This window comes from Anabas testudineus, chromosome 3 (genome assembly GCF_900324465.2).
Source record: "Anabas testudineus chromosome 3, fAnaTes1.2, whole genome shotgun sequence".
Lineage (NCBI taxonomy): Eukaryota > Metazoa > Chordata > Actinopteri > Anabantiformes > Anabantidae > Anabas > Anabas testudineus.
Genome location: NC_046612.1, coordinates 3,952,887 through 3,971,276, shown reverse-complemented (window position 1 = coordinate 3,971,276; position 18,390 = coordinate 3,952,887). Strand labels below are relative to the sequence as shown.

The 18,390-nt window shown below is 37.7% G+C and overlaps 2 protein-coding genes across 6 annotated transcripts in view; both read right to left on the bottom strand.

The window, feature by feature from the left end:
* LOC113174396 (frizzled-3-like) overlaps positions 1 to 18,390 on the bottom strand; it is a 45,167-nt gene that overhangs the window by 14,976 nt on the left and 11,801 nt on the right. The window lies entirely within an intron of this gene.
* On the bottom strand, positions 8,955 to 17,826 carry LOC113174397. 2 transcript variants are annotated; one of them, XM_026378377.1, is made up of 8 exons: positions 16,740 to 17,826; positions 16,182 to 16,225; positions 14,401 to 14,514; positions 11,727 to 12,834; positions 11,032 to 11,136; positions 10,735 to 10,791; positions 10,398 to 10,460; positions 8,955 to 9,640 (listed from the first exon to the last, which is right to left on the bottom strand). In XM_026378377.1, exons 2-8 carry the CDS (start codon positions 16,215 to 16,217, stop codon positions 9,414 to 9,416), a joined length of 1,710 nt encoding a protein of 569 aa, XP_026234162.1. In that variant the 5' UTR covers positions 16,218 to 16,225; positions 16,740 to 17,826; the 3' UTR covers positions 8,955 to 9,413. The 2 variants fall into 2 exon arrangements, with proteins under 2 accessions (XP_026234162.1, XP_026234161.1); XM_026378376.1 differs by lacking the exons at positions 16,182 to 16,225; positions 16,740 to 17,826 and having other exon boundaries at positions 14,401 to 16,166.

Here is an 18,390-nt window from a genome sequence, read left to right as displayed (position 1 = left end):
AATATCTATTAAAAAACAATAAAGCATGGCAAGATAAGCATGTCACAGCTAGATGACAACACAATGTGCTGCTTCTTTAAACTCCAGAACCTCGCTTACAACTAAATCTGCATGGGGAATATAAAATTTGATATTATTATGTGAAAGAACAGTGTATTGCTGCCTTTATGTGCCCACTGATTATGAATAGTTTTAGCTTGGTTACTGATCTTCGAGTTGCCACCCACATCTCACATTGTCCCAACAATTGAAATTGACATCAGAGGGGCACAAAAAATTAATACCAGATTGGTTTCCCTTGACCAAAGGATTACAGCCCGACAGGCAGGATTAAGAAGGGGACATCTTGCAACACAGCTAGCTACACCCATGCAAAATTGCAGCAGAATAAAATTATGAATTGACTTGGCTGGCAGTTATATATCTGCACATCACATCATATGTTATTCAAAAGTGGAGCAGAAATCATTGCAGGTAGCTGGTTCCATCATGAATCCAGCGCTAAGTTGGTAAAATAACCTGACCAACAATCCTCTTATTTAACTTTTTATTTGTGTACTTTTTTTAGCTACTTTTACTCTGTTGAGTTTAGTGTCTTTAGGTTATCTTTCTCTTTCTGACAGAGCTGTTACATTCTTCAAAAACACAGTGCTTCTCTGCGCCAATTTCACAGCCTGACGATTTTTGATGTCTCTTTCAAATTCCTATAACACATAGCACTTAGGAGCTATGTGTATTTTTCTAACAAATCACTTAGCTACAAATATGAATCACAGATTTCCTCTCTCTCCCTTTTATTAGCGTTCCTCCCCTCCTCCTCCTCGGTTTAGTCCAGAACATGCACTCATCATCCAATTTCCCTCCCCTGCCTGTCTGTCTCCCTCCATTCCTCCCCTTCCTTCTCTGCTCTCCTTAACTACCATGGCAACAGGTGATGTGGAGGCGCTCACAGAACCATGTCATGCTGGATTCACACGCACTCACACACATGCACACACACATACATGCACCCACAAACACACATTGTGGTGGGACTCTTTTAAAAGGATTTAGGCATCGATAAAGTATGAAAAACAAGCTAGTACACGTGAGAAGAAAGGAAAGAGAGAGGGACACGTCAAATGACAGAGATACAAATGGATGGGAAGCCAAGACTGTGACAATGGAGTGGAATCAGACAGCACCCACACGTCCTAACACCCATGTAAGCCGCCTGTGCATATCCATCTGCTTCCATTTACATTTACATTGAATCATTTGGCAGAAGCTTTTATCCAAAGCGACTTACAAGGTACAAGGCAAAGGCAGGGTAAGCATAAGGAGTTCTTGCCTAAGGACCCCTACTGGAGGTAGGTTATAGCCGGGATTCGAACCCCAGTCTATCGCATGAAGGGCTGCGATGTTACAACACACTGTTACAGACAAAACTCAACATTTTTCAATGAATAAAAAATAATTACAATCTACAACCAGTAGATTTGAAATGATAAAATTAACTATTGTATGCATATATTGTTTAAAAAATTCATTGCTTAAAGAAACATTTACATTTTTGGCCATTTTCTTTAGCATGGTGCCATCTGTGTCATGTATGGTCCATCTCCTGGAACTGGAAAAACATAAAACAGGAAGGAAAAAACTACATAATACTTATTTACTTACAATAATTACTAATCAGATTAAAAATTATAATATAAAATGCACAGCCATGTTGGGTATGGATGAATCAGAGTTCATGTAGAGTGTAGTTTTCAGATTAATTGTGCAGAATCACTAATATATTCTGGAAGTTAAAGAGGAGGATAACAAACACTAATTGGATCAACCACACAGTGAGTGGGATGCAGAGAAAATGATAATACATAAAAAAAAATAGATACAGGGGACTCACAACTCATTCATTAGTAACCTTGCTCTTCTTTACTAAACAATGGAGAATTAGTTTCTTCACCTGACGTTTGGCCACTTGCAAGAGATACAACTATGCAGATTATGCAGGGTGGCATTTGAAGTAAAGTGATCAATACGAGCAGCTTTTTAAATTCAAAACAATACAGTATGTGTCTGCAAGTAGGAATGCATAGGTTAACAACTCTCTCTTGGTGGTGTTGAAAATCCATGTGACTACATCCATTAATATGGGACCTATTTTGGGTTTAAGTTGAAAGCTGCATGTGGTTTGATAAGTGCACAATTAGGAGCACTAAAGCCCTTAATGCCAACCGTGTTCCTGACCTGCAGTATTCTGGTGCCTTGTGTTGAGCAACTTTGCGTGAGAAGGGGATCAATGATGTGTGTGTATGTTAGTGTAAAGTTAGGATCAGCAGTGAGAGTTAAACATCTCACAGTCTCCCCCAGACACATGTAGTACATGCAGTTTACAGGCTGGGTCATGGGTTCAGCTTAAGACCATAAGACATGGATAATCTAGTATATTGATGTGATCTACACCAACTGAATGAGTAGATCACAGTACAGAACAGATAGAACCTAACCTGTACATCACGCAGATATAGGGAGGGGTGCATGGAGGGACACAAAGCAGGCCAGGTGAGAAATAAATAGAACAGGTGTGCCACTGAGAATCCAGGATTCAGATTGCCTGCAAGGATTAATTTTAGTAATTGTACAGTTTATTTCCATCTAAAAGGAGAAACTACAGAAGGACAAATAAATACAGGAAGAAAGCAGAAAGAAATATGGAACGTTCACAAACAGTGCTGGAATAATTCAACCGACTAATCAGTTGATCGATAGAAAATATAAACACTTATCACAACAATCATGATCCTTTAAGTCATTTAACATTTATTAGCAAAGATTGTACATGTTCACTGATTCCCGTTTCTTAATGTGAGGATTAGCGGCTTTTTTCTCGCCATCTTCTCTGTTTTGGAGTTTTGCTTAAACAGCACAAGGAATTTCAATATGTCCCTATGGCAACATATCCTATTAAAATTATGAAGATGAACCTTGTTATAATTGCAGTGCATGTTTGAAAAAAAAAAACATATTGCAGATAAAAGAACAAGTTACAATTAATTGTCTAGGGCAGGTGTTACTGCAGTATATGTTTTGTGACCTGGTGCAGTTGCTGTAGATGCATATGAGAATACACCACTGCATCTTATTTTCAAGTTAACCTGTAGCACTGTATTCCCAGTGGGCCGCTGAGTTGTATTTGAGAAATGGAAAATCTCTCCAATCATTCCTTAAATCTCTCTTTACGAGGCATTGTGAAGCTGGATAAACAGTGGTGGCAGCTATGCTGATGGAAACAGTCTGCCAAAAAACAGCACCAGGCAGTGCCTTTGTTCTGCACATAAATAAATGATTGCTTCATTTGGGCTGGCAGCTTCAATAGACTCTGTCAGAGTGAGCAGGATAATCGAGAGTTCAACTGAAATAAACAGGAACCTTAACTCTGAATGAGGACCTGTCTGTCTCTGCTAGACTGAATAGAGTAATCAGCCTCTTCAGATGCGCTGAACGCTGTGAACATGCACACACAGCACAACACGGACACAACCAAACTGTCACACACTTGCAAAAACACACCTCTATAAAACCCCATTTTCTCTTTGGTATTCACACACAAAGACAGAACACAACAGAGCACATTTAAGCACAACAAGCCTTGAACTCTCCACATTTGGCACACATCTATCGTCTCTGTTGTGGGGACCTGGTGGCCCCAGTGTGGCCCTTCTTAAACAGAGCAGTCTTATTTTGAAGGACAGGACCGCATGCTGAGAGAAGGACAAACACCGGAGACAGTATGGGACTAAAGACTTTACACAACCTGTCACTCTGTCAGTATTTCCCTCTATTTAGTCTCTGACATTTCCCTTTTCAGCTCTAAAATAAGAAATTGTGAGGGGCAGTAAACACTTCTCTTGTGAAAAATTCTTTTAACATAATAACATGAGCTAAAATAAGAATTTCTATGATAGAAATTGATAATGCTGCTGTATGAGTCATAGTATATTTTAAAATTCTGCTCCCTTTAGCCCTTGTTTTTGGAGTGTCTAGAGTTTTAGGACAAGAGTGGTCATGTGGAATAAGAAAAGCTCCTAAGCGTCTTTTCACAGTAATTGCCGTAATTAAGTTTGCAACTGCCTGCCTGTCAGTTCGTCATATTCTATTATACTGCTGTCGTTTGAACTATGGCTGTAGGCCACATGACTTCTTAATAAAAGCACAGAAATAATGAGAAAAAAAAAATCATTATTATTATGAAAGTCCTGGAAAAAAAATTCTAAGAGTCTCACACAACATCAACATCAAGAGGAAACAGTTTAAAACCTGAAGAGAAAAGGCACTACAGCAGTCTGTGAAATTGACTTTAAGCTTTTAATAATTTCAGTGGGCCATCATATTTATCATGTTAGCATCACATTACTGTCAAATGGCTATTTGAGCATGTAACCAGAACCCTGCTAAATGAAGGGAGACTGCCTGATTGCATCTAAATGCAGCTTTTAGTGTTAACTTAATTCCTTAAATGTATGTAAAGAACAAACCTGGTTCCATTGCTCAACATAAGAGATTAAGAGGTGAATATAAGCTTTCTACTGGAGGTAGATTACTGCATCAGAAAAAGTAAGTCAAAGGAAACTCCTTAGGCTGCTGCAGCATCTTATATCACTTCTATACAGAACCTGTCAGGGGGAGAAATATGATTACTTATTAGATGCAGTCAAAGGCAGGTTGTATTTTAATACGTCTTTGCAATTCCTGCAAATACACTAATTTCCCTTCCAAGCTTGATTTCTCCAAATAACCAGATTTTGCAAAGTGCATGTAAATGTAGTGACTGACAGCTCTAAATTAATTCACTCAGTGCTGGGGTTGCTGTCTATTTGCTTTACAAACAGTGTGCTCTACTGTGGTCCGAATCAGCCTTTCTCCAAACTGACTGTTAGACCAGGGGCTCTCTAATCTCTTTCAGCATAGGATCCAAATTACAAAGGCTGTGTAGAAACTCTCCAGTTAAACCTTTCTTGGACATTATAAGCTTTACAAACTGTTCTGTATTTTTTTTTTACTTATTATAGTAAGATATGTCAAGGAATTGATTCCTATTTAAAATATAAGAACAGATCATTTAACAGATCAACAAGAACATAAAACCAAGTCGCTCAAGATCATCTAAATTTTTGCATTATCTAATAAAATGGTTGAATAAAGTTATTTTGACCTTACTGAGTCTTAGACTCTTAATGGCAAAGAATAACTTCTATCTTACTGAGGGTAAATCACCCAAAAATGAAACGCAAGTGCAGAAAGCAAAATAACTACCGATTAACTCAAGGGGAAAGTCTCTGGCCAAGACGACATCTGGGGGCCTGAGGCAGGGCAACTCTCACATGATGCATTCACTTATTTATATATTTACCAAAGGACAATAATAAGCATGATGAGCTATTCTGTGTTTCATAACTGTCTTGAGTTTTGTTGGGAGGCACAGTCCCCCCCCCCACAGAAACATCCCCTCTATCCTGGCATCTTTCATCATCTGCATCAGATCATTTAAACACTATAAAGTAAAATTAAGACGACAACTTCTAAATTTATACATTATTGCATGTCAAGTGTGTTGAAGTTGAAGCATTGTGTCATCTCACTACAACAGAAAGAGTATTTAACTTTTAGAAATAAACTGCATCACTTTATAAGAAGAACTTGACGTTATGTTCAAACCACATGATCAGCAGCTGTGTCTTGCAGACACACAATCTTATTGATGTCATGTTTCTGAGTCTCTGTCTCTGACATGCATAGACCTCAAATGATGTCATGACCTACAGCACATCCTCTGGGAACCATAACATGCTGTGGCAGATGGACAGAACAGAGCATATCCATAAGAGGACGTAGATAGAAAACCATAAAGAGATCTATATAGAAATTCCCAAATACCTTTTTTGCCATTTAGACTATTTTAAATGAATTTCACTTGTCTTCCACTTTCCCCTCTTACATTTCAGTCTCTCTCACCCTCTCCACTCAGGTTTTAATTGGCTATTGTGGCAGATGGGGTGGCGGTTAGTCAGTGGGAATCAATGTCTTCATTGTGAAACTGAGAGAGAGATTAGCAGCTAGTTAGCACCAGAGCGATGACAGCTGGCACTGTTAACCTCTCCTCTCTCCCCTACACACACAGATTTACTATACTAGTGTATGGTTATAGCCTTTATCCAGGCTCAGTCATTACACAGAAGAAAAATACTGCTCTGCACCTCGAGCGTGTCACTCAACACTGAATAAATGTGGCCTAGTATGTTAATCATGCACACACATTCAGGGATAATCCATTTTTGGCTTAGCTTGACTCCTAAAAGCAAGAAGGAGAATAGGCAAAATTTCCAACGCCACTCAAAACCAGGGACTCACCGACTTCTACGCTATTCTAAACAGAGCAGGGCCTTAGAAATGTTCTTCAAAACAGGGTGTGCAAATTTCTAACTATACCTTCAAGACAAGGCAGTAACATGACGGCTCAGAAGAATGATATCAACTCTGAATTGGGGCCAAGACACGAAAGCTTTGCCACTGAGGCGAGTGAGTGATATGACCCAAAAAGTGACTACAACAGCTGCTGACAATGGCTCCAGTTTCGTTAAGGCATCTGCAATACTTCACGCTGGTTTGGCAGCAGTTGTTTATTTTATATTTTGTTACAACAAGGAAAATTCCCAAACCACCAGACAGACTGATGTCTCTAAATCACTCATGATCTCAACTGTCATTTGGTAAAAAATGTCTGTACTGAAACAAAGACTCTCCTCTCTGAGACCAGAGCTGCCTGCAGATCTAATGTTGCAACGTTAGTCAAACAACAGCTGAGGACGGACGTTGACTAAATGGTTCACGGTGGTCTGTCAAAAATTTTAACTTGTTTTCACTCCACATTTGCAATTTACCAAACTGCAGTAACTCCTGTTAAAGCCATATGACCACAGCATGTCGCAAACTCACTGAATTCATGGTTCATTTGGTTCATAAAGACTATGCACATTAACCAAGCTGAGCTGCAGCACAGCTCCTACTTAAGAGTTCAAGTGACAATACAGTAACAATAAAAGTCACAATAATTACATCTTACAGAGAAATAAAACAGTTGCCACTGTGTTAAGACATATGCACTCATGTAGGAAATGGGAATCTGCAATCAACCAGCAAATCTCTTTTCCTCTGTTGGAAATCACTGAATTATACCTTTTTCCTGAAACAGCCATGTTTGATTATTTTCTAATAACAAAAAAACACTGAACACACACACACACACACACACACACACACACACACACACACACACACACACACACACACACACACACACACACACACATACTTGTTTTTCCAGCCCGGTGGGGACTATTTTTTTCTACCAGACTAGCAGGTTACGCATGGGGACACCATGTTTCTGAATGTAATAAAGGCATTATGAAGCCATTTTCATAATTTACAATTTTTTTAGATACAAAAAATCTACTTTGGTACCAAAATCTATGAAATTTACAGGGTTCCCTTTTGTCAGGTTTTTCCATCCTGGTGGGGACACTGCTATTGTTTTGTATAACAAACCACCACCAGGTGACACTGTTATGCATTTACCCGTAGAGGATTTATTTATGCAAATTTAAAACCCAGTTTAATAGAGGGTAAGTTTGTAATCAGTAGGTTCATAATCAAAAAACTTTCTTTAAAAGGTTGGTTGAATTTAATACAATGGCTTTTGCTTCATATGTTTTTTTATATATATATATACATACATTTAATTTTCTAATCTACCATTACCCCTTGTATTTGTCAAATAATATGTGCACTGGACACTGGAGAATAAAACATCACAGTACCAGAACTGGTACCACAACAATTAATATTTTACTGTGTAATATTTATTAATTAATTAACTTATTTATTTATATAAATAATGCTTTCAACAAACTACTTTGTTACAACTGATGATTGCATCCAATAATATGACTCATGTATATGACTAATATAATGTAAACAACAAATTAATTGCAGATTCTATGCATGTATGTCAGACTACATCTGCTCATTCAAGTGGATACCTGTGCTATATTTGAGGAAATTCCCTCAAAACACTGCTGAAGTATCGTGTTTGAGAGAATGGGACAGACATACAATCTATGAATATAACCTCTGACCATGGCTGTCACTAGCAAACATAGTTGGGCTAAAAAAAGCTAAAGCATATGTACCACAGTGCACATACATTTAAAATCTTTGATTTTATTTGGTCCAAATGAATGTAGTGCCTATAGTTCTTATGTATGCACACATACATATGGTAAAAGTCCTTAGTACTTCAAGTACAAATGTCAAGTACTGTTAATAATAATTTAAACAGTATAAAATTTGTTGCTGTTGACATAAATGTCCAAGTCTAATCACCAAGTCTTTGTTTTTCAACAAATTCAAAAGGTTAAAATTATGAAAAAGGAAAATAATTAGTAAAAATAAAAAAATAGGCATCAAAGTGGGTTGCATACAGACTTCTGGAACAAGTCTAAAATGTGGGACCAATTTGAACCACTATGAACAATACTGTACTGTATAATAGGGGTGTGCAATATTTATTGTCTGTAATAATTTGTTCTTTTGACAATGAGTAAGCTGACATTATTGTTGCATTATCTCTCAGTTTGCAAACATCAAAAACATATATTCACTGAATTACAAAGCCTAGCGGGATAGACCACTGTACATACACAACTGAAAGTGTATGCAGTGAACTAGAAAAATATCAAACCAAAACAGTGCCAGGAGACAAAATACAGACACTACCAGTTGCAGTCAACTATAAGTTCTTAATTGCTAGATGCAGATCACTGCATTGATGCTCAGTCACATGAAAAATGCAAACCGCTGCACAAAAAATGAAAAGTTGTCCATGGCAGGCCAAAACCAGAAAAGGCACCAGCATAACACACACAGCAGAATCATGCTGCAAAAAAAAAGCCCTACAAAATAAATAAATAAATACTACAGAAGAGAATTAGGGCCACCATAAAACTATTATTTGAATAGTACAACAAAGACTTTGTTCACAGAATTCTGAGATTAAAGTTAAACTTACTGAGACAAATTGTTTCAAACTAATTTTGTACTTTAGGTGCCAGCCTATTAGAAAATATTACTGTCCACAAATCCTTCCTAAATTGTATGATTCATGTTGGCAAACTCTGATGCAAAAGGTTTCACATTATTATTATCGACTTATGAGTACCCAAATGTCATTTGTCAATATTGCACACCCCTGTTGCTTATTCTACCCACCCTTCCACACTCTAGACAACTCGGTTTTTACAGTAATTAAAAGTTATACTACCAAACCATGTTTAATCCATCTCTCAGCAATAGTGGAGAAATGTAAATGCTTACCTTCTTTTCATAGATTCTCGCTTTAAAGCGTCAATGCGATTTTTTACATAAAATTTAACTCCCTCCCAAGTTCTCCCCTTTAATGCTACTGGGGATGTCTCTATGCACTTCAGACATTCTGCTTTCCCAGGAACCTTGCCAGAGCTGATGTAGTTCATCAGAGTCATCTCCACAGCCTGGACTTCATCTTCAGTCCACTTTCTTCTTTTGTTTTGTGATAACCCTGCATAAAGTAGAAAGAAACTGTGTTTAAAAAATAATAGCATAAAATGTTGTTGTGCAGTTGCATTATCCACAATGAGACTCAATTGATAAAGGAGACAACAATAACAGTTTACACAACACACATTATCACAAAAATGGAAGAATTTCAAGGTGGTGGCAGCAGGGGGTGGGGTGAAGTAGTACATGCAATAAGTATACTTGTGCAAAAGAATACATAATGGTGGTGGAATTTACACATTAATAGTCTGACTTTGGCAGAGCTTCTTTTACATTGATTGGTCACTTTAAACACCTACGTTCCAGATTTAGAACAATTTAGAACAAAATTGGTTTTGACTTATTAACATGATATGAACATTTGAACTCTGACATTATGAAAATGACAGGTGGGCTCATGGTTTTACTAGAGAAGATCTCTCACTCACTCATTCAACATTGTTCAGAGGTATTACAGTACATATTATGTTCTAATATGGCTATATTTGGCTACATATAGCACTGTTGCCCATCTGTCCACCAACTCAAACCAACACCACACAGATCAAAAATAGCACGTTTGCTGTCATCAGGGAATTAAAGTTGGTGTCAGCTGATCTCAGCTGTTTTAAAAAGTAAACAAGTTACCTACAGGTATCTATGGTAGAGCACAAGATAAAATGTCAACTAGTTAATTGATCACAAATGGTGTTTTCAGACATCTAGAGCCAAAGTGTCAATAATACCAGAAACACAAGTGGAAACCTTGAACAGCTTACCCTTTGTGGTGTGCGACCTGCCAGAGACCTCACAGACTGGTGGCATCTCTTCATCTGACCTTCCTATTACAGACACATAAACAGACTTTCAATACATGCAGTCAAAATAACTGTTGTTGCTCACAGAATAAACTTTTCTTCTGTATTTCCTGTGGTTTAAACAAACAATATCAGGTAAAGAAACTGTAAATAAAAATGACAGAAGCAAAGTAAAAAGTATCGTAATCACAAAAACTAACAATTGCACTGGACAGTATGCACTCTTTACAAGTGACAAACGTAATCTAAAATGCCCATAATCATTGCTTTTCTTTCCAAATACTAGAAAGAATACTACCTGTGGCTGGATATAGATGTTTGTTTTGTTTAGAAGTAGATCCAGTAGTCGATCTGTCTGTAAATTAAAAAAAATAATAATAAAAATTATATATCGCTTTTAGTAAATGAGTATTCAACAGTGAAAGCAGTCCATAGGCTTAGGTGCGTAGACAAGGCTCTTTAAAACTTTATGAATGTAAATTAAGAACTTAACACCAGTGGTGGAATAATTAATCACATGATTTACTGAAGTAAAAGTACTAAATAAAATGTTGTAATCCAACACAGCAAGTGCCTAGCAATTCACAAGTTATACCTGATGAATGTGTAGATGAAAGTGAAGCTGATGATGCAGCATCTGTGACACTTGTGGCATCCTCATCTTCTGTGTCAGATGCATCACTGTCCACAGCTATATTCTCTGGGAAACACAGCAACCACATAGAAACAAATATTAAGACAGCATATGAACAAGATTAGGAAATCAATATTGCATAAAAGGGAATAGAGAGAGAAGCCTAGTTTATGCAGTTAAAACATGTATACATATTTGTGAAGGGATCATCCAGATGATGTCATCTGCAAGTCATAGCAATTTGACTTCTTTTTTGTTAGGTTGAAATGTTTCACTACTCATCCAAGTAGCTTCTTCAATATCAGGTAAGTTAGTAGGAGACTTCAAATGTATCCTCCAGGTCAGTTCTACATCATACATAACCTGCAAAGGCCTATTAAAGGGTCTCCCATTTGTGGTCTCCTACTAAATTTCCTCAAACTTTCATGAGAAATGAAACACTCAAACCTAACAAGGGTGCCATGAATCTACTTCCAGAAATACATACATACATACATATATATATTAGTTGTGCTTGTATATAGGGTCTGTACATCTGCTGATGCATTATTTGTAATGTACTGCATTACTACCCATCTGCTGGCTATGATATTGCTTTAATTTGAATTACTATTACTTTGATTTTAAATACATAAATTTGCACAGGCCTGTTTTACCTCGTGGATCAATGTGGATCTCATCAAGATTCTTTCCTTTGAATTCAGACAGCTGTCCTCGTTCCAGAGCCATAAGAACTTTACTTATTTTTGCCAGTTGTAATGTCCCTTCAGGCAGCCTGTAATACTGGCGACGCACTCTGATATGCACTCTGCCAAGGATGTCCACAAGGTCATCCATTTCGTTGTCCTTTAAGTTGAGGACCTTAGACATAGTGGCCATGTGCTTCCTCAACTTGGTGGAGGACAAGGCTTCTGGATGCTCTGCCCCACAGGTTTGAGCAATCTGCCGTATGACATCTGATCCTCTGAAGTAACTGAGTGTTTGTGGTCTCCCAAACATGAAGGGATTCTCATCCAACACATCACAGCTGCGGCGAGTCTTGACAAGTAATTCCATTGATGTCAGTATATCAGGTGTGAGGAGAATGGGGACCTTTCTTCCATGTTTGCCTCTTATCTCTATTCGCTGGAAGTGCTTACAAAGCTTCTTCTCAAGGTCAGATAAAGCAAGTTCTACATCTGGATGAGTCGAGGACGTGTCTCTCAATGTAAAAGCATTGAGAGACATTTTGGAAACCTCTCCTTCTCTTCTTCGGTTGAAGAGTATCACGTCACAGAGTGTGATTTTTGCTAGTTCTACCCAGTGCTTCCTCCTCAGCTCATCTTTGAGTTTTGTTTGGCATTCCACCCGTTTTATGTCGAGATACTGGTGCATCTTCTTTACATCTTCAGCGAAGGGAAGAAGTTGTGGAGCATTCCATTTTGCCTCAGTCAAATCAGAACTGTCAGGTGAAGAGGATTCTCTGGTGCCATCTTCATCAGGTGAAGAGGATTTTTTGGTGTAATTTGCAGTCAGGGAATAATAAGGTGTCCTGCACATTTTCTTCAGTGGCTGGACACCTACTTCCTGAAAGTTGGCTGAAGTTGTTTCCTGTAACTTTCGCTTCTTACTTTTGTGCCGTTTGATGCTTTCTGCCAAACTGTCACTTTCTGCAGAACTGTCAGTTTTTGTTTCTTCTGTAGATCGAGGAACATATTCATCCCTGCTGCTCTCAGAACATGAGAGAGAGTGTTCTGATGTGTAACCAAGCATTTCTCTGGTAAGCTTAAAAAAAAAACAAATAAACAAATAATCAAATCATCATCAAGTATTTTGCTAAATCGCATACATCGCATTTAAAGACCATAGATATTGGCAGATACACCAGTAATAGGAGCAGTAGGGGTGGTGGCAGTATAGTAGTAATTGTAACAGCTATACAGTAATAATATGTGCAGCTGCAACAGTAGGAGTTGCTGCTGTAATAGTGTTGGAAGTAGTAATAATAGTAGCTTGCAATAATACATGCTGTAGTAGCAATTGCCACAGTTGGGATTTGAAGTACTGACCTAATGGTCATAGTTACTATGTATTATTTTCCATTGCAAAACATTTGACAAACAATGCTATGAAGAATGTAAGTACAATATGCAGGTAAAAGATGAGTCTAATGCAATGGTGGAACAGAGTCAACACAGTCTAGCAGTCATGTCTTTTTTACTTGTTACAACTTCCTTTAAACTAGTTACATTAAGTAATAACTTTCCTTTGTTGTATCACATTCAACAAACATCCCTGCGTGGCTCTGTCTGGATATGCTGTCATTGTCAACTGATTCACAATACAGCTTGTCTGGTTCTGCTGGACGTTTCTTCCTCTAAAGGGAGTTTTTCCTCTCCACTGTTGCCTAAAGCTAGCTCAAATGGGATTGTTGGGTTTTCTCTAAAATTTTTTGTATAAATATTTTCTGTAAGGTCTTAAACCTTACACTGTAAAGTGCCTTGATATAACTTCTGTTGTAAATTGGCGCTATACAAATAAAACTGAATTGAATTGAATTGAGCTTTAATGGCACATTTTACATGTATGAATTATCTTTGCAGACCACTTTTTATGTTTGTAAGGTACACTAGTATAATACATTCAAGGCATCCAAGTCATCTATTTTGCCATGGCTGAATTATTAGTTCATTGTTGTAAAGGTGTATAGTAATTACTATCCACACAATCCTTTCATACTAAAAATTCCACAGCTTTGTCCCACTACACAGAAGAGACTTGGAAAAACAGCACAGGTAAAACTAAACTAGGCGAAAGAACATAAAAATTCTACCATTTCTGGCCTTATCGTGATAATGTGCAGAATATATAGCCGTTCACCTAAGTGGTTATGTAACAGCTATTCCTTAAATGAAGTCATAATTAAATTCTACAAACAATGCTAATTCAATTCAACCTACTGTTATAACATTTCTAACTACATGAGCCCTGAAAGCCTTTGTGAACTTGAAGCACTAAAACCTCTGCACTTTAACCACTAAATGACACACTAGACATCACTTTCCTTAGCAATTGTTTTGAGCAGGGAAACCCCTCTCATATCACACCGTCTCAGTATTACTGCTGTCATTTTTCCAGAGTTCACCTGTTAATTCCAAAATGCAACATGCAGGTGAAACAGGTCAGTTATTGTCATAGTATTTCTCAACACCAGGAAGTTTTTTGTGAAATATTTCCTCCTACTTTCTATTCACCTTGGCATCTATGCAGGCAAACCTGTGACAGGAGTCACCTGAGAGGTGCAATGGCATTTCTTTTCATTAGCATGTGAAGTTGTACAAATAAACTTACAATTACACTGTCAGTCCTTCTGAGCTCAGGTACATTTGGGTCTTTCTCAACATCAGCTGGAGTGAGTTCCAGAATAATTGTGCTCTCACTGTCGCTGGACCATTGCTGTTCGTCCTGAGGGGGAAAAAAATAAAAATTAGAAAATCTTTTACTATTAAACAGTGAAAATATCGCAGTTAGACTTGAAATCAAAATTATTATGTTGCTAACACACAGATCTCTATGTCTATTTTTGTCTAGTGGTGATTTGTTGTGTTGTCTAACAATATCACCGTTGTCCATTTTAAATAAGATGAATCACAATTTCACTTTGATCAGCATAATATAAACTCTAAACAAGGGAATGATTGGTTTTTGCTAAATTTGGAAGAGTTATTAACTAGTGAGCTATGTATTGTCACCTGCTTGACATGTACTCTTGATATGAAAGTATGCATTATTAAGATTAAAAAAATGTGATTTGGGTTTCCAAACAAACAAAACAGATCAAGACAAGTTTGAAACCGGTATCACAGTAAAACTCTTTAAGCTTGCTTACTTGCTCATGTGTTCTTGCAGGATGAGAACACCTTTCTCAACACTACACTGACTAAGACATTCAGTCGGCATCTTGCTAACCAAACCTTAGCTTCTCTGAAGGTGAAAAAGAAATCTATCAGTGCTATTGCAAACTCCTCTCCTCCAGCTCAAACCGATCTGTTTTTGACCTTAGTGACCTCAGTGGAGATCTGGAAAAAGTTTCTGAAAGCCAAGACTGACACTGCAAATGTGTCCATACTTCTATGACTTCCATCTGCTCCCTCTAATGTATATTTTAAGAATGCGTGGTACGACTAACGTTGTTCACACATATTATGATGCCTTTTCAGATTCTGGAGGCGCCACAAGTGACGGCTTTGAGACTGCAAACAGAAAACAAGACAAATCCCTTGTTATTTTATAGACTTTTTCCTTTTTTAGCTGTCATGCTTTATTAGAAAAGACGGTGTCTTTACATGCACTCAAGGAACCGGGTTTCTGGGTGAAATCTAGTTACCGCAATAATCAGATAACACATTGCATGTTAAAAATAAGGTCACTTAAAAAGAGAGTATACATGAGCACCTAAGTAATTATGTTATCCTAACCCCACCACCGTCTCTGAAACAGGAAAGATGTTGTTAAGGTGCATCCTTTTACGTTTTATTGCATGCATAAAAACATATAGGTTCTTCATAAGGCAGCTGTACAGAACTATTTACAGTCCAGGAACAGTCCAAAGACTGATCATAAATTCAGTGACCGGACAACTTCTTGAATAACGTTGTCACCATTAACATTACGTTGTTTAGTGCCATCCAGAAAAAGTTACTCAAGCCAAACCTAAAGAAAGCGTTTACTCGCTTGTCATTACGTAACATTTCTTCATAAGTTCAGTAACAAGTTTTTTAACACTGCTGCTGCTGCTACTACTACTAGTACTACTACTACTGTCACAATATCAGCTGTTTACACCAGTGACAACTTTTTTTCTCCTGTGACATATGCATGAGAGACATTCAAGCTTCTCCACTGGCACATACATACTTGCTATGCTATGTGTATACATGGCAAAGTAATCTCAGAGTTCTCTGGAAGAAATCTACATGGGCAAAATCAGGTTTTGCTGATCCCCTACTCCAATTACAAGGACCAGTTTTCGCATTTACATGACACCCAAGAAGTTAAAGAAATCAGCGTACTCAAGAAAGCCAACTGTAAAATGGTTACTAAACCCCTTGAGCAAAGATGACATATCCTACCTCTTTCTTTTGTTCAGCATCACAGCCATCTGTCATATCAGCAACTGGAAATACAATTACACAAAATGAAATGTTATGTTGGTTTGATCAACCAACAACGGCAATATGAGGCTGCAGCAGTGCATTTCCTTTACAGTAAAGGTTAATTAAAATAGCTTAAACCCTTGGGAAATTGTTTCATTTGGGAAACACCTATAGTTAAAGCACTGTTTTGGCATAAGCTCCAGTTATGCAAAATTCAACATGATTTTTTATTGTATTTTCATACATCACATTTATTAACAAGATTTAAAACACTATTAATCCTAGAGGGAAATTACTGAAAAAATTACAATCTGTCACCTGCAGTGACAGTGGTGTCTCCACTGAACTGTTGAACATGTTTGCATTGCAGGTTTTCATCTTCTTAGTGGATGTTTATCCACTAAGAGATCTTAAGAGATTCACCTATGTTTTGCCAGCTAGGAGTGTGAACTTCATGCAAGGGTATAAGCTTGGCTCCAACCACACAACATGACCTCACTGTACCATCATATCATAATGACTCCCTTGTCTTACCTGTGTATTCAGTACTGCCAGTGGATCCAAAGCTTGGGCCATCCTCCTCTGCCTACAAGTGACACAGTAAAGGACCAACATTATCATATTATATTTCAATTTCAAGCTTCAAATGTAGAATTTGACTGTATGTAGATGTAGCTAACTTTGTGACACTGAAAATAGCGAGAGGGATGCTGGTCATCATATTCTGACTAAAACTAAATAGTATTTTCTTTAGTATTAGATTATCCACAGTAAACAATTTCTTCATCTGTTCCTCTCTGTAAATTTCTTATGAAAGCACCAAGTCATCACCAACATACTATCTCAAATAATAAAGAAATTGACAAACGATTAAAGATTTTAGCAATAATGTTAGCCATTTTATCCATGGGCATTTATTATTACAATAGTAGTAATAGGTGTAACAGATTGTAGAAGTCAAGGATTAGATAATTTTTAGATCATCCCTACCTCCAATAAAATGTTTAAATTTTACATAACATAGTATGGGCTAATGTCTCCAAAGATAAAGCCTAATCAGGTACACATAGCTGAAAATATTTTAGTCCAATAGATCATCACTTATGTGATAAATACACTGAAGTCTTCACTTTAAGAAGTGGGTGAAGTACAAATAGAATACAATTCAGAGAACTGAGTTATCTCTTCATCTACTGCTGATGTTAGTCACTGCTGAGCAGAGTGTGGGATGCTGTCAGACACAGTACACCTGAATCTGTTCAGTTTTAGTTTCTGCGTGTTTATAAAGAATAATTAATAAGGTTGTTGTAATTAACGAGCCTGGAGACGACGGTGGAAGGAAACCGCGCGGTTACACTTTCTGCGAGGTTGTCGCCAGTGCAGTAACTCGCTCTGTATCACGAACTGACGTCTCGGCTCCGTCTGTGTCGGCTGTGCGCGAGGTGCGGAGGAGATGAACTCCGCCCTCGGCTACCGAGACACAGTGACAGCCCCACAGTGACATGTAACTGTATTTCCATCTGGCTGTTCTCTCTCACTGTTCTTTTTAAGTGCTAATAATACGCAGTCTAGTTTGTTCCTCGACACCTGTGCACAAATCAATCGCTCGACGACTGATCATGTTATATCCAATAAAGAGGGAGACTGGAGTTTTTCCGCTCCTCCACTGACCATGACATTCACCCCAGCTGCTTTTCGCCATTTACGTGATAATAATATGATATTTTCAAAGCAACTCTGTATGACGACGTTTTTTAGGTATTTTCTGAAAAGCAACACGGGCAGAAAACCCGTGAATTTGGCAATTAATCCGCGGATCAAATTATGAAACCGTGGAGGTTAAACTAATAACGGATAACCTTCGGTCCATTACACTACTACGAAAATGATTTATATAACAAAAAATACATTTTGATTAGTTTCAACTGCGCAGACCAGGTATTAACATCACTTCAATTAGCTAGCTAGCATCGTTGTTAGCTAACATTAGCTAATCAAGCTAGTAAAGTTCCAGTCCCACATTGCATATAACTCGTGTGTTGATTCAACGTGCAAACCGCACGCCAGTGAACTGAACAGCACAATATTATAATGGGAGTTTTACTGTAATATCTCAAAACTTACCATTTCAGTCGACGCTCCAAAAGCAGCTCCACTCTTCTGTGTCGCATGAGGCTCTGTCTGT